This window comes from Bos javanicus, chromosome 5, assembly GCF_032452875.1.
Source record: "Bos javanicus breed banteng chromosome 5, ARS-OSU_banteng_1.0, whole genome shotgun sequence".
Taxonomy (NCBI): Eukaryota; Metazoa; Chordata; class Mammalia; order Artiodactyla; family Bovidae; genus Bos; species Bos javanicus.
In genome coordinates this window covers 99,792,716-99,807,772 of record NC_083872.1, presented here as the reverse complement: position 1 = coordinate 99,807,772, position 15,057 = coordinate 99,792,716, and the positions used below count along the sequence as shown (strand labels likewise).

Genomic DNA, 15,057 nt, shown 5'->3' with positions numbered 1-15,057 from the left:
TCTTAAAGGAATTCAAAAAAGCAAAATGGCTGTCTGGGGAGGCCTTACAAATAGCTGTGTAAAGAAGAGAAGTGAAAAGCAAAGGAGAAAAGGAAAGATATAAGCATCTGAATGCAGAGTTCCAAGGAATAGCAAGGAGAGATAAGAAAGCCTTCCTCAGTGATCAATACAAAGAAATAGAGGAAAACAACAGAATGGGAAAGACTAGAGACCTCTTCAAGAAAATTAGAGATACCAAGGGAACATTTCATGCAAAGATGGGCTCGATAAAGGACAGAAATGGTATGGACCTAACAGAAGCAGAAGATATTAAGAAGAGGTGGCAAGAATACACAGAAGAACTGTACAAAAAAGATCTTCATGACCAAGATAATCAGGATGGTGTGATCACTGACCTAGAGCCAGACATCCTGGAATGTGAAGTCAAGTGGGCCTTAGAAAGCAGCACTATGAACAAAGCTAGTGGAGGTGATGGAATTCCAGTGCAGCTATTTCAAATTCTGGAAGATGATGCTGTGAAAGTGCTGCACTCAATATGCCAGCAAATTTGGAAAACTCAACGGGACTGGAAAAGTTCAGTTTTCATTCCAATCCCAAAGAAAGGCAATGCCAAAGAATGCTCAAACTACCGCACAATTGCACTCATCTCACATGCTAGTGAAGTAATGCTCAAAATTCTCCAAGCCAGGCTTCAGCAATACGTGAACCATGATCTTCCAGATGTTCAAGCTGGTTTTAGAAAAAGCAGAGGAACCAGAGATCTAATTGCCAACATCTGATGGATCATCAAAAAAAGCAAGAGAGTTCCAGAAAAACATCTATTTCTGTTTTATAAACTATGCCAAAGCCTTTGACTATGTGGATCACAATAAACTGTGGAAAATTCTGAAAGAGATTGGAATACCAGACCACCTGACCTGCCTCTTGAGAAACCTGTATGCAGGTCAGGAAGCAACAGTTAAAACTGGACATGGAACAACAGACTGGTTCCAAATAGGAAAAGGAGTACATCAAGGCTGTATATTGTCACCCAGCTTATTTAACTTATATGCAGAGTACATCATGAGAAACGCTGGGCTGGAAGAAGCACATGCTGGAATCAAGAGTGCCGAGAGAAATATCAATAACCTCAGATATGCAGATGACACCACCCTTATGGCAGAAAGTGAGTAGGTTAGGATTGATACTTGGGGTTTTTAAATGTCTTAATATTTTGCCATTTAATTACTTTGTAATTTGAGAAATCTAGATTTGAACAATCATTAAAGAATGATAAAATGGATAAATATACTACCATTTAGTTTTCAACAAATATTCTCCCTCATACAATGCCAAATTATAGAGTAAATCTTATAACAGGCAAACTATATTTCATTTGGCTTTATTCACCATCAAATATTTGTACTATATTCACTAAAAAGCAAATTTATAAATACAAAAATGGATTTCTTTTATAGAAAAATAATCATAGTGCCAAGCCATTTAAACTTTCAGATTGTATCAAATTTGAAGATGAGGGAATTTGAACATTGGAAAATTTATTGCTAATGAGGCAGATAACACCAATAGCTGTGGAGAAAACCCCACAAAATTTAACATCAAAAAAATGAATTAAATATTTCCCAAAACTGGAGACAAAAACATTATGTTCTGCATAATAAATATTTTTGACCCACTTTCATTTTGAGAAGATCATGGCATCTGGTCCATCACTTCATGGGAAATAGATGGGGAAATAGTGGAAACAGTGTCAGACTTTATTTTTTGGGCTCCAAAATCACTGCAGATGGTGACTACAGCCATAAAATTAAAAGACGCTTACTCCTTGGAGGGAAAGTTATGACCAACCTAGATAGCATATTCAAAAGCAGAGACATTACTTTGCCAACAAAGGTTCGTCTAGTCAAGGCTATGGTTTTTCCTGTGATCATGTATGGATGTGAGAGTTAGACTGTGAAAAAGGCTGAGCGCCGAAAATTGATGCTTTTGAACTGTGTTGGAGAAGACTCTTGAGAGTCCCTTGGACTGCAAGGAGATCCAACCAGTCCATTCTGAAGGAGATCAGCCCTGGGATTTCTTTGGAAGGAATGATGCTAAAGCTGAAACTCCAGTACCTTGGCCACCTCATGCAAAGAGTTGACTCATTGGAAAAGACTCTGATGCTGGGAGGGATTGGGGAAAGAGGAGAAGGGGATGACAGAGGATGAGATGGCTGGATGGCATCACTGACTTGATGGACATGAATCTGAGTGACCTCTGGGAGTTGGTGATGGACAGGGAGGCCTGGCATGCTGCGATTCATGGGGTCACAAAGAGTTGGACATGACTGAGCGACTGATCTGATCTGATCTGATCTGTCTTCACCTGTAGAATAACATGAACATTGCTACTGCTGCTCCTAAGTCGTTTCAGTTATGTCCGACTCTGTGCGACCCCGTAGACGGCAGCCCACCAGGCTTCCCCATCCCTGGGAGTCTCCAGGCAAGAACACTGGAGTGGGTAACGTGAACATTAGATATTACTTAACATGTATCTCAGAGAAGGCAATGGCACCCCACTCCAGTACTCTTGCCTGGAAAATCCCATGGACGGAGGAGCCTGGTAGGCTGCAGTCCATGGGGTCCCTAAGAGGTGGACACGACTGAGTGACTTCACTTTCACTTTTCACTTTCATGCACTGGGGAGGGAAATGGCAACCCACTCCAGTGTTCTTGCCTAGAGAATCCTAGGGACGAGGGAGCCTGGTGGGCTGCCGTCTATGGGGTCACACAGCATCGGACACGACTGATGCGACTTAGCAGCAGCAACATGTACCACAAGATAAATTATTTCCTGCAACAGTCAGAACCTCCCATATTCTACATTGCTCATCCATAGCAAGTTCCCCTGTATCTATCTTTGTTCAACAGTGTGACAGCAGAAGCATGGATTACATGCCCACACTGACTGATAACACCTATGTCTGTGCCTTGAGATTTCACCAATTAGAGGACAAGCTTGGTCAGAAACACAGCTAGGGCCAGCTCTCTCGACTGGCCTTTCACCTCTGCTTTTAGAGTAGCAGGTCCATGTTGGTATGTATGACTGGTTTCAGAGACATTATATCAGAAAAAGATAGCCAATGATCCAATAGCATTCAATATTCCCACACAGAAAGTTTCCACTGGTTTCACTATTTCATTTACTTCACACCCTTCAGACAAGAATCACAGAGAACTAAAATGCCAAATTTTATGAAGATTTCGTAGGTCAAATGATTTGTGAACATTAGCAGCCAACATAAACTTGAAAAATAAGGGCGAACTTTCAGACTCTCATGCAGGTGGGAAATAACTAAATTCAAAAACCCTAAAAATAAATTACCTGACATCATTTCTAGTAAATATCAGCCTATATTTTTAAGAAACATCCTAAGGATATCCAACCTGATTGATACAGTACAGTAAATATATCCAATATTGGGTTGACTGACTTGAATAACAACAGATTTCCATTTCTTTCTTGTGTTCTCCTTAATTTTCATTTCATTTTATTTTATTTTTTTAGTTTATTTTTAACTTTACAATATTGTATTGGTTTTGCCATATATCAACATGAATCCTCCACAGGTATACACGTGTTCCCCATCCTGAACCCTCCTCCCTCCTCCCTCCCCGTACAATCCCTCCGAGTCATCCCGGTGTCTTGTGTTCTCTTTAAATTATCTGAAGAAGCAGATATTGGCATTCAATAAAATATGACAGCTGTAATTGAAGATCTTAAAATGTTTGAAAGTTGCCCTTTAAATGCATCAAAATCAAAATGATCTATTCCGTTAGCCACAGCAACAATTTTAAAAGCATTGTTTAAAAATCATTACATGTTTAAATACAATGAGAATGTCTGAGCCCTATTTTACCTCAGAAATAAGTGCTAGTTAGGCAGAAACAAAAACAATAAAAAAGGATTGGATTTTGGCTCTTGTTGTTTGTTGTTTGTTTTTTTTTTTCCTCTTATGAACTACATAGATCTGTGCACCTAAAGGGCCAACAGTGCTCCAGTGCTTTATAATTTTTCTTCAAAATGCATAGCAATAATTTGAACAGGGAAGCCTGGTGTGCTGCGACTCATGGGGTCGCAAAGAGTCAGACACGACTGAGCGACTGAACTGAACTGAACTGAACTGAACGATTGAATTTACTTCTATGTCAGCTACACTATTTGAAGTCTTTTCAAAAGCACTTTTAAATGGCTTGGGATTCCTTCTTCTCCGAATCCCTATGCAAAACTGTTTTTCTCCTTTTAAATAAAGGTAGTGCATTTTGGGGGGCTTTCCTGATAGCTCAGCTGCTAAGCAGGTAAAGAATCCACCAGCAATGCAGAAGATCCCAGATGGGTTCCTGGGTCAGGAAGATAACATGAAGAAGGGATAGTCTACCTACTGCAGTATTCTTAGGCTGGTGGTTCAGATGGTAAAGAATCTACCTGCAGTATGGGAGACCTGGGTTTGATCCCCTGGAGGAGGTCATGGCAACCCACTCCAGTATTCTTGCATGGAAAATCCTCATGGACAGAGGAGGCTGGCAGGCTACAGTCTATATGCTTAACCTCTTACCCCCCAGGGAAGCCGTGGGGTTGCAAAGAGTTAGAACACAATTGAGGAACTAAGCATAGCACAATTTTTAGATCTTCTAGTGTGTCAGTTCAGTTGCTCACTCGTGTCTGACTCTTTGTGATCTCATGGACTGCAGCACGCCAGGCCTCCCTGTCCATCACAAACTCCCAGAGTTTACTCAAACTCATGTCCATTGAGTCAGTGATGCCATCTAACCATCTCATCCTCTGTCGTCCCCTTCTCCTCCCACCTTCAATCTTTCCCAGCATCTGGGTCTTTTCAAATGAGTCAGTTCTTGGCATCAGGTGGCCAAAATATTGGAGCTTCAGCTTCAGCATCAGTCCTACCAATGAATATTCAGGACTGGTTTCCTTTAGGATGGACTGATTGGATCTCCTTGCTGTCCAAGGGAGTCTCAAGAGTCTTCTCCAATAGCACAGTTCAAAAGCATCAATTCTTTGGCTCTCAGCTTTCTTTATAGTCCAAATCTCAGATCCATACAGGACTCCTGGAAAAACCATACCTTTGACTAGATGGACCTTTGTTGGCAAAGTAATGTCTCTGCTTTTTAATATGCTGTCTAGGTTGGTCATAACTTTCCTTCCAAGGAGCAAGAGACTTTAATTTCATGGCTGCAGTGACCATCTGCAGTGATTTTGGAGCCCCCCCCAAAAAAAAGCCTGTCACTGTTTCCATTGTTTCCCCATCTGTTTGCCATGAAGCGATGGGACCAGATGCCATGATCTTAGTTTTCTGAATGTTGAGCTTTAAGCCAACTTTTTCACTCTCCTCTTTCACTTTTTTCAAGAGGCTTTTTAGTTCCTCTTCACTTTCTGCCATAAGTGGGTGTCGTCTGCATATCTCAGGTTATTGATATTTCTCCCAGCAATCTTGATTCCAGCTTGTGCTTCATCCAGGCCAGCGTTTCTCATGATGTACTTTGCATATAAGTTAAATAAGTAGGGTGACAATACACAGCCTGACATACTCCTCTCCTGATTTGAAACCAGTCTGTTTTTCCATGTCCAGTTCTAAATGCAGCTTCTTGACCTGCCTATAGATTTCTCAGGAGGCAGGTCGGGTGGTCTGGTGTTCCCATCTCTTTCTGAATTTTCCACAGTTTGTTGTGATCCGCACAGCCAAAGGCTTTGGCATAGTCAATAAAGCAGAAGTAAATGCTTTTCTGGAGGTCTCTTGCTTTAAAAATTTATATATATAAATTTATTTATTTTAATTGTAGGTTAATTACTTTACAATATTGTATTGGTTTTGCCATACATCAACATGAATCCGCCATAGGTATACACGTGTTCCCCATCCTGAACCCCACTCCTTCTTCCCTCCCCGTATCATCCCTCTGGGTCATCTCTGCACCAGCCCCAAGCATCCACTATCATGTATTGAACCTGGACTGGCGACTCATTTCATATATGATATTATATATGTTTCAATGCCATTTATAATAGCCAGGACATGGAAGCAACCTAGATGTCCATCAGCAGAAGAATGGATAAGAAAGATGTGGTACATATACACAGTGGAGTATTACTCAGCCATTAAAAAGAATACATTTGAATCAGTTCTAATGAGGTAGATGAAACTGGAGCCTATTATACAGAGTGAACTAAGCCAGAAAGAAAAACACCAATACAGTATACTAACACATATATGTGGAATTTAGACAGATGGTAACGATAACACTGTACATCAGACAGCAAAAGAGACACAGGTGTATAGAACAGTCTTTTGGTCTCTTGCTTTTTTGATGATCCAATGGATGTTGGAAACTTGATCTCTGCTTCCTCTGCCTTTCCTAAAGCCAGCTTGAACATCTGGAAGTTCTCAGTTCACGTACCATTGAAGCCTGGCTTGGAGAATTTTGAGCATTACTTTGCTAGCAAATGAGATGAGTGCAATTGTGCAGTAGTTTGAACAGTCTTTGGCATTGCCTTTCTTTGGGATTTGAATGAAAACTGACGTTTTCTTGTCCTGTAGCCACTGCTGAGTTTTCCAAAATTGCTGGCATATTGAGTTCAGCACTTTCACAGCATCATCTTTCAGGATTTGCAATAGCTCAACTGGAATTCCATCACTTCCACTAGCTTTGTTCATAGTGATGCTTTCTAAGGCCCACTTGACTTCACATTCCAAGATGTCTGGCTCTAGGCAAGTGATCTGGGTGCTTATCTGAGTCATGAAGATCTTTTTTATATAGTTCTTCTGTGTATTCTTGCCACCTCTTCTTAATATCTTCTGCTTCTGTTAGGCCCATACCATTTCTGTCCTTTATTGTACCCATCTTTGCATGAAATGTTCCCTTGCTACCTCTAATCTTCTTGAAGAGATCTCTACTCTTTCCCATTCTATTGTTTTCCTCTATTCTTTGCACTGGTCACTGAGGAAGGCTTTCTTATCTCTCCTTGCTATTCTTTGGAACTCTGCATTTAGATGGATACATTTTTCCTTTTCTCCTTTGCCTTTAGCTTCTCTTCTTTTCTCAGCTACTGGTAAGGCCTCCTCAGAAAACCATCTTGCCTCCTTGCGTTTCTTTTTCTTGGGGATGATCTTGACCACTGCCTCCTATACAGTGTCACAGAACTCCATCCATAGCTCTTAGGCACTTTGTTTATCAGATCTAATGGATCTTACAGTATATGATAACACTTTCTCAGAGGCATTTAAAAATGGAAAATGTAAATAACACAACTAGAGGTCCAGTTGTCCTTTTAATTGGAGCCCAAAGTCTCCTATTTTCTGGAGGTGTGTGATAAGCTAAATTCTCTTCAACTCGCCTAAGTGTGAGGATTTCCTGTTCAAACCTGAAGTGACACATTGACGACAAATCAATATTTTCCATTCTAGCTTCACTCTGAGCCTTCACAGGGCAGCCTGTGAAGGTCACAGACATTGCTTATCTTGACTGGGTTGTAAGTTTTAAAATTTCTCCTTTGGTTACCAGCTATAGCAGGTCTCTTTTTAGAGAGTAACCTGATCTGCACACTAAAGAATGCACAACTTCCTGGCCAACAGAAGGTATGTGTCCCTCCTCTCCTGTCTCTCTGCTAGACCATCTCACTTAGTGGGAACTAACAAATGTTAGAGGGGATGCAACTGAGCTATAGTAAATATACAACAAAATCAAAGTAGAACATTGTTTTTTTTTAATAATTTGGTTTAAACAATAACCATAAAATACCAATATTGGGTGACTTCTCCAAGTATTCAAATTATTGTCTGTAGAACACTAGTCAAGTGAATACACACATGCATATTTGGTTGTGGATATAATATTAAGTGAAATTTATTGACCTCATGATAGGGAACAATTAGTTTTGGATTTTATAATCAGTAGATGGTAAGCTTTTTGTATAATAATATGTTTATACATATTTTGCTCAACATCTATAAACAGATTCTTGGAAAGGAATTCATTATATAGCAAAAGGCCAAGCATAATTCCTCTATATGTTTTAGATTGAATAAAAAACCCCTAATTTTTTAATGAAATTAAAGATGAAGTAACTTTTTTTTTTAATATATTTTATTTTATTTTTTAACTGTACAATATTGTATTGGTTTTGCCATATATCTAAAGGCTAATTTAAACTTAAATGTCATAATTAAAGTATTTTTTAAAAATCAAACATTGAATAAATGATATGTTATACTAATTAAAGGCTGATGTAAATCAGAAATAGTACCATAGAAATGATGACTAAGATAATAATTAAAACTGATAATTACTGAGAACTTGTAAATTCCAGGTTGAGTGCTCAGTGTTACACATGTTATATATTGCATAAACTTATTTCCATTTATATTAATAATATAGGTTACCAGATAGTAAATAACTTTTTGAAGATCACATTTTATAAATTTCAGTAATAATTAATTTCCAGATATTTATGACTACTGCATCAATTGTCTGATATTAAATTATGTTATCTGGATTTTTTATAAGTAATTACCATCACTTATACAGCTAAAATGACCTTTACTAACTTGGACATCTATCAGATCTTTCTGGAAGTTTGAACCAACAATGTTCTTCCATAAGTGACCTATACGTGTTTATCATTTTGTGGGTTCAAATATTAGCCATTAAATCAATTATCAACTACTTTTGTAAAATAAGTATTTTTTAGTCTTTCCTATTTTGTTTATTTTTCATATTACTTGTTATATATGTTTAATGTGTCATGTAACACTTTGCAATATATGAAGCATTTCCTCAGTTTTTAATGCTTTCTCAGAACTCTTCAACCATTTGAAATAAAGACCATTTGTTATCCTTTTTCATCAATAAATGTAAGTCACCAAATAATGTAATTTAGTGTAGGAAATTATTGTATATGTCAACATTACTCTCTCCTCATCTTTAAAGAACTGTTTGTAACCATTATTAAATTTCAAAATTATCATAAATTTGGGTGAATCTCTCTTGTTAACAGAACATTTTAATTTGAACACAAGCACTATGATGGTTTTAAAATATTTCCATGGAATCTGACTTAATAAGGATATTATTGTTCATGAACTTCTTTATTCCTCCCTAATTTATTGCTTTTCACTGTTTCAATCAATAATATATGCGTCAAATATAGAATATCTTTTTCAAAAAAGCATTCTATCGTGAAAAACTTGTTTAAAGTTGTAAGGAATTTACCAGGCTTTAAGTTTGTTCAGCTGCAAAGTGAGCACTAAGCACTTTGCCCCGCCTGTGGCATTGTGCTAGGGTTCTTATCTCACATACACCACTCAACCTCAGTTCACTTCAAGCACAGTCCTTGATCTCACTCAGCTGCAGAGATGAATAACCAAGGAGCAACCTATGCAGAACTGAAGGGAGTCAAGAACTCAAAGAGGCAGAAAAGAAAACCTAAGGTTTCTAAAAGTTCCATTTCAATGACTGAGCAGGAATTAACATATGTAGAATTAAATCTTCAAAATGCTCCTCAGAATCTTCATGGGAACGACAGGAATCACCGCTCCAAAGGTAAACACTTACTAGACACACATGGAGCTGTTCTAGGAAGTGCAGTGGGGTGCAGAGGTGTGGAGGAAGAGTAGGGGATAAGCTCGCGTATTTTTCACTTTGAGGAACAGAACTTAAAGCTGGATATGGGATTCTGATGTGAAATCGGAGGATTACTTTTATTCTGGCATTACTATAATTTGAAGTCTTTGATCAACAACTCATGTAGTCTTATATTTGCTGAAAACACAATGGTATATTCTGAGAGAAAGACTACAGTGGTCAAAATGGGTTGGGGTCCAAGTTTATATCCATAATTCTGTGTTCATGTGGGTTCTTGTGTATGTAAACTCTGAACAACTGTCCCCATCACTGCTTTCTCAGTTTCCTTTTCTGTCCCTGCAGGTTCACCATCACCTCCAGAGAAGTTCATTGCTGGGATCCTGGGAATCATCTGCCTTGTCTTGATGTCCATTGTGGTGAGAATGATCGTTGTTACTCCCTGTAAGTACATTTTTGAAAAACTGTAAGGGAACTTATGACTTTACTGAGGGTCAGTGCTGCTAAACATTTCATAATATTATAGAATGTGCCTATCATTAAAATACATGCATTTAGAATAAATGCAGTATGTTATATCTAATTTGTCAGAAATATACAACACAGGAGAATTACAGAGAGCATGTATATGTATATTCTGACTTCATGACTCAAAAGCATGCTTTAGGAGATTTAAAGATCTTATTGAGAAATACAAATTAATTCTTGAGATTAGTTAAAGCAAATACTGTAAGACGTGGTGAAGTTTGTTCCGTTAGGTTTTTGAAATATTTTTTCCATCAAGTCTTCATTACCTAATTAATTTTTCTTGCTAAATCAGTTTTATTTCAGATTACTCTAATTCTAAACAATAAACTGAATTCTCAAGCTCATACACTAAAATCATTATGATTCATTTAAAGCAATATTAACTTTTTAATGATTAATTTTGTAGCTACTGTAATACGGAAACAGAATTACTCCTCTCTCACAACAAGGCTCCAGAAAGGTACATAATGATTTTCAAAGTTCTGATATGAATACAATTCATTTTTGTCTCTATCTTAGGCTAGTGAAAATAAGAATAGATTTGGGGATAGAACATAATTCATAAAATCAGGCAATAAACATTCATATAAATGATTATAGGAGAGTGCTTCTCCCTATGCAATAATATGATCTCCATATCCATTGTTGGCAATTGGCTGTAATTTCGTCCTGCTATAATATGAATAGAGACAAATAATTTTGCTATTCTAAAATAGAAGTTTCATTTCTTGATTTTCACGACATGTAAAGAGTAGATATTTCTATGTGTTTCCTTTATATGGGGACATATATTAAAGACAGACCCTCTCTATGAATGCATGAATGAGATTTGTTTTATATGTACCAGGCTTGAGGATGCATAGATATGTTATTTTATATATATATATATGTATATATATGTGTGTGTGTGTATACATATGTTTATATCTATGCATATATGTAAGTTAATTTTTATTTCCAAATTCAAATTGTTTTTGAATACTAATTCATAATCTTTCTTCAGAATGTCATTGTGGTCATTGTCCAAAAGACTGGATTACATATTCCAACAACTGCTATTATACTAGTTTGGAAAAAAAATCATGGAATGAGAGTTTGATATCCTGTGCTACTAAGAATTCTACTCTGCTTTATATAGATAATGAAGAGGAAATGGTAAGCTATTAAATGTTTCCAACACTTTGCTAAAGGCTTCATTTAGTCAGCATTATATTTGTTAGGATTCACTTGTGCTTTTGTACATATTTGTAGCTTGTTTATTTTAAGGTCTGCTAGTATTCCATTAAACAATGGAATATAACTTTATGATACTTTATTTACATTTTTATATCATTCTTGCATGTGTGGTAATTTCTGGTTCTTGCTTTTCATAGAAAACCATGCTTCTAAAAAAAAAAAAAAAGAAAAGAAAACCATGCTTCTATAAATCTATTAAATTCTAAAATACACTGTGCTATCTAATTTTATCATAAATCAAGGAAAATAAACATATGATTTTGCCTATAGAATTATGTAATTGCACATCAGATCACGGAATAGAAGTTTCAACTTCTCAGCAGCCCCACACCTCTGTAATATCTTATCACGTCTCACCTCCTTATTTACTCTCTATCCTGACTTTTGATATTATAGAATCTCTTTGATTGCTTTTGAATCTTATACATGGAATCCCGTGATCGTGCTTAGTCGTTCGTGTCTGACTCTTTGCAACCTTATTAACTTCAGCCTGTCAGGCTCCTGTGTCCATGGAATTTTCCAGGCAAGAATACTGAAGTGGGTTTCCATTTTCTACTCCAGCACATGGAATCATACAGGTTGTCCCTGTCTCATCACTGCCATATGATATTTTGCAGTTCCTCCAAATTTTTGCATTTGTGTGAAGTTTGTAAATTTCCACAGCTCATTGTGTGAATTCAACACTGAAGATCCATTCTTTCCAATGCCGCTGGGTGGAGATGAAGTCTTACACCCTCAGGGATCAAGAGGCTTCTTAGCTTCAGTAGTTTTAGTCAATACATCCCCTTTGCTGGTCCCACTCCCACCCCTATCACCCAACCCTAGTGTCTCTCAGTGGAGGAAACAGAGGCAATTTCTCTGACTGCTCCTTGTTAGTAAGTGTCCTGGTGGATCACCTTGTAAGGCTTACCTGGTGTTGCCTACACGATTCTCTCAACACACAGGAGGAATGGCTTACCTGTGCTACACCTAACAGCTAGGTTAGGTATGGGGTGTTTGGGAAGTAAGAGACCTAGGTCACTTTCACCTGGTTGGTGGGGAGATACAAGACGCACCTAATTATCACTCCCTCATCTCCCACCTTGTTTTCTCATCACTGAGAAGTGATTAGCAATTACAGAGGAGTGGGACTGCTGGGAAGTCTCAAGCCACATCACCCTTCTCTTTCCACCTTTCAGAGTTCTCCTTTCTCGTGTCTTTCATTAGTTCCCATGTTACAGTTGAACTTAGCAGGGAGGAGCAGAGAGAAATGAGTCTCTGACCCCTTGTCTGGTCCACTGATTCCACCAATACAGAATCAGATGGCTTTGGGGTTTATCTAGTCAAAGAATGGTGTCAGGCTCAGAAAACCAACTCCGGCTCTCATGTCACTTATTTTTTCAATTTCATTTCCTTAATTTCCCTCTAAAACTGAAATTCTGAGAAACATATAATAGTAGAGAAATCCATTGATATTGTCACAGTATCCAGAAAAATGAATGTCATGGAATCTAAAGACTTATTTAAAGCCTTGCTATGTTAGTTTTGACATGAGGAAAAATGAAATTATATGAATCAGAATTTTCCTCATTGCACATATGAATTACTCCACCTTCTTATCCCTTAGGCTTAATGTTAGATGCAGTTCACAGCTGTAAGTATCCCCAAGTTGTTGTGCAAGGAGTATTCTTTTGTGGGATCTCTATAACTAATTCATGTTTTTGTAAATATTCCCTTTATTAAATGGCTGTCAAAAAAAAAAGGAATTTTCCTTATTAACATTAGAACACAGTGAAACTGATAAGTATAAATGTTGAGTTAATTTTGAATCAAAAGTACAGATATTGGTTAATATTTATGGCACTATTAAAACTCAAACTTTCAACTCCTATATTTTTTAGTGTTAGATTAGAATCTAACATGCTCAATTTGTTCAAAGAAAGAAAGATGCTATCAAAGAACACATCCTTTGACTTGCATTTTAAAAATTAACAAAAACATTTCATAATGACTATTTAAGTGAAAATTCTTTATTTTGGCTAGAAATTTCTGATGTCCCTATCAATTATATCGTGGATTCAAGTCTCTCGTGAAGGCCGCGGTCGTCCTTGGAAGTGGCTAAATGGTTCAACTTGCAATCTACAGTAAGTTTGTAAAAAGAATGCTATATAGAGGAGGAAAAATATAAAAAAAATTTTTTTTTAAATAACATGAATACATTTGTTTTAGTCAAATTATAGAAAGCTGAAGGGAGATATTGAAAGTTAATAAAATGTTGATACCAATGTTGAAAACCAGGCTACTCTGTAGCCCGATTTCCTAGTAACAAGCTCTAACTGAAATTTTATTAAAGACTTCATTACCCATTTTCAAAATATCTTGTATTACAGTTACATGGAAAATGCTATTTTTTCATGAGTTGTCTTCATAGAATATAACGGATTTATGCATTTTTCCATAACAGGATAACAGACAATGTACCTGATGAACATAACTGTGCTGTACAATATTTATGGGGCATAAAAGCAGAAGACTGTCAGTTTCCAAATACATATCATTGCAAGCACAAGCTTGAGAATTAACATATGAGTTTGGATACTGTTGGGTAACTTGATCTTTTATGAAATGGAAATAATATTCTGATTGCATAAATTTTAAAATGAATTATATTATTTTTTCTGATAATGAATGTTTTTCAAAAACAGTTGAAATATAATTGTGTGTGCTCATTCGTTCAGTTGTGTCTGACTCTTTGAGACCCCATTGACTATAGGCTGTCAGGCTTCTCTGTCCAAGGAATTCTCCAGTCAAGAATGCTGGAGTGGTTCTATTCCCAGATTTTTAAGGAATTTCCACACTGTTCTCCATAGTGGCTGTACCAGTTTGCATTCCCATCAACAGTGTAAGAGGGTTTCCTTTTTCTCCACACCCTCTCCAGCTATTTGTCAACCTTTTTATGGTGGCCATTCTGACCGGCAGAGACAATACCTCATTGTGTTTTTAATTTGCATTTTCTAGTAATGAGTGATGTTGTGATATGAGAAACCTACATATATTTTCGTGTGTTTTATTAGCCCTCTGTATATCTTCTTTGGAGAAATGTCTGTTTACTTCTTTGGCCCACTTTTTTTTTAAATTTTATTTTATTTTTAAACTTTACAATATTGTATTGGTTTTGCCAAATATCAAAATGAATCCGCCACAGGTATATATGTGTTCCCCATCCTGAACCCTCCTCCTCCCTCCACCCTCCCCATACCATCCCTCTGGGTCGTCCCAGTGCACCAGCCCCAAGCATCCAGTATCCTGCATCGAACCTGGACTGGCGACTCATTCCATATATGATATTATACGTATTTCAATGTTTGGCCCACTTTTTGATTGGGTTGTTCATTTTTCTGGTATTGAGCTGCATAAAATGCTTGTATATTTTGGAGCTTAATTCTTTGTCAGTTGTTTCATTTGCTGTTATTGTCTTCCATTCTGAAGGCTGCCTTTCCACCTGGCTTATAGTTTCCTTTGTTGTGCAAAAGCTTTTAAGTTTACCTAGGTCCCATTTGTATTTTTGTTTTTATTTCCATTACTCTGCAAGGTGGGTCACAGAGAATCTTGCTGTGATTTATGTCAGAGGGTGTTATGCCTCTGTTTTCCTCTAAGTGTTTTAATAGTCTCTGGTGTTAAATTT

General features: G+C 37.2%; 1 protein-coding gene across 1 annotated transcript; it reads left to right on the top strand.

The window, feature by feature from the left end:
- Nucleotides 1-9,257: 9,257 nt before the first annotated feature.
- On the top strand, nucleotides 9,258-14,619 carry LOC133248118 (NKG2-A/NKG2-B type II integral membrane protein-like). Its single transcript, XM_061417872.1, has 6 exons — nucleotides 9,258-9,590; nucleotides 9,975-10,073; nucleotides 10,564-10,617; nucleotides 11,161-11,312; nucleotides 13,416-13,516; nucleotides 13,837-14,619. Exons 1-6 carry the CDS (start codon nucleotides 9,404-9,406, stop codon nucleotides 13,952-13,954), a joined length of 711 nt encoding a protein of 236 aa, XP_061273856.1. The 5' UTR covers nucleotides 9,258-9,403; the 3' UTR covers nucleotides 13,955-14,619.
- Nucleotides 14,620-15,057: the final 438 nt, after the last annotated feature.

Bases quoted from the DNA above. Each gene is read 5' to 3' on its own strand.
- LOC133248118 (XM_061417872.1), top strand. From the start codon at position 9,404: ATGAATAACCAAGGAGCAACCTATGCAGAACTGAAGGGAGTCAAGAAC. The intron at 10,074-10,563 runs GTAAGTACATTT...TTAATTTTGTAG, and splicing joins AATGATCGTTGTTACTCCCT to CTACTGTAATACGGAAACAG. The intron at 13,517-13,836 runs GTAAGTTTGTAA...TTTCCATAACAG, and splicing joins GGTTCAACTTGCAATCTACA to GATAACAGACAATGTACCTG.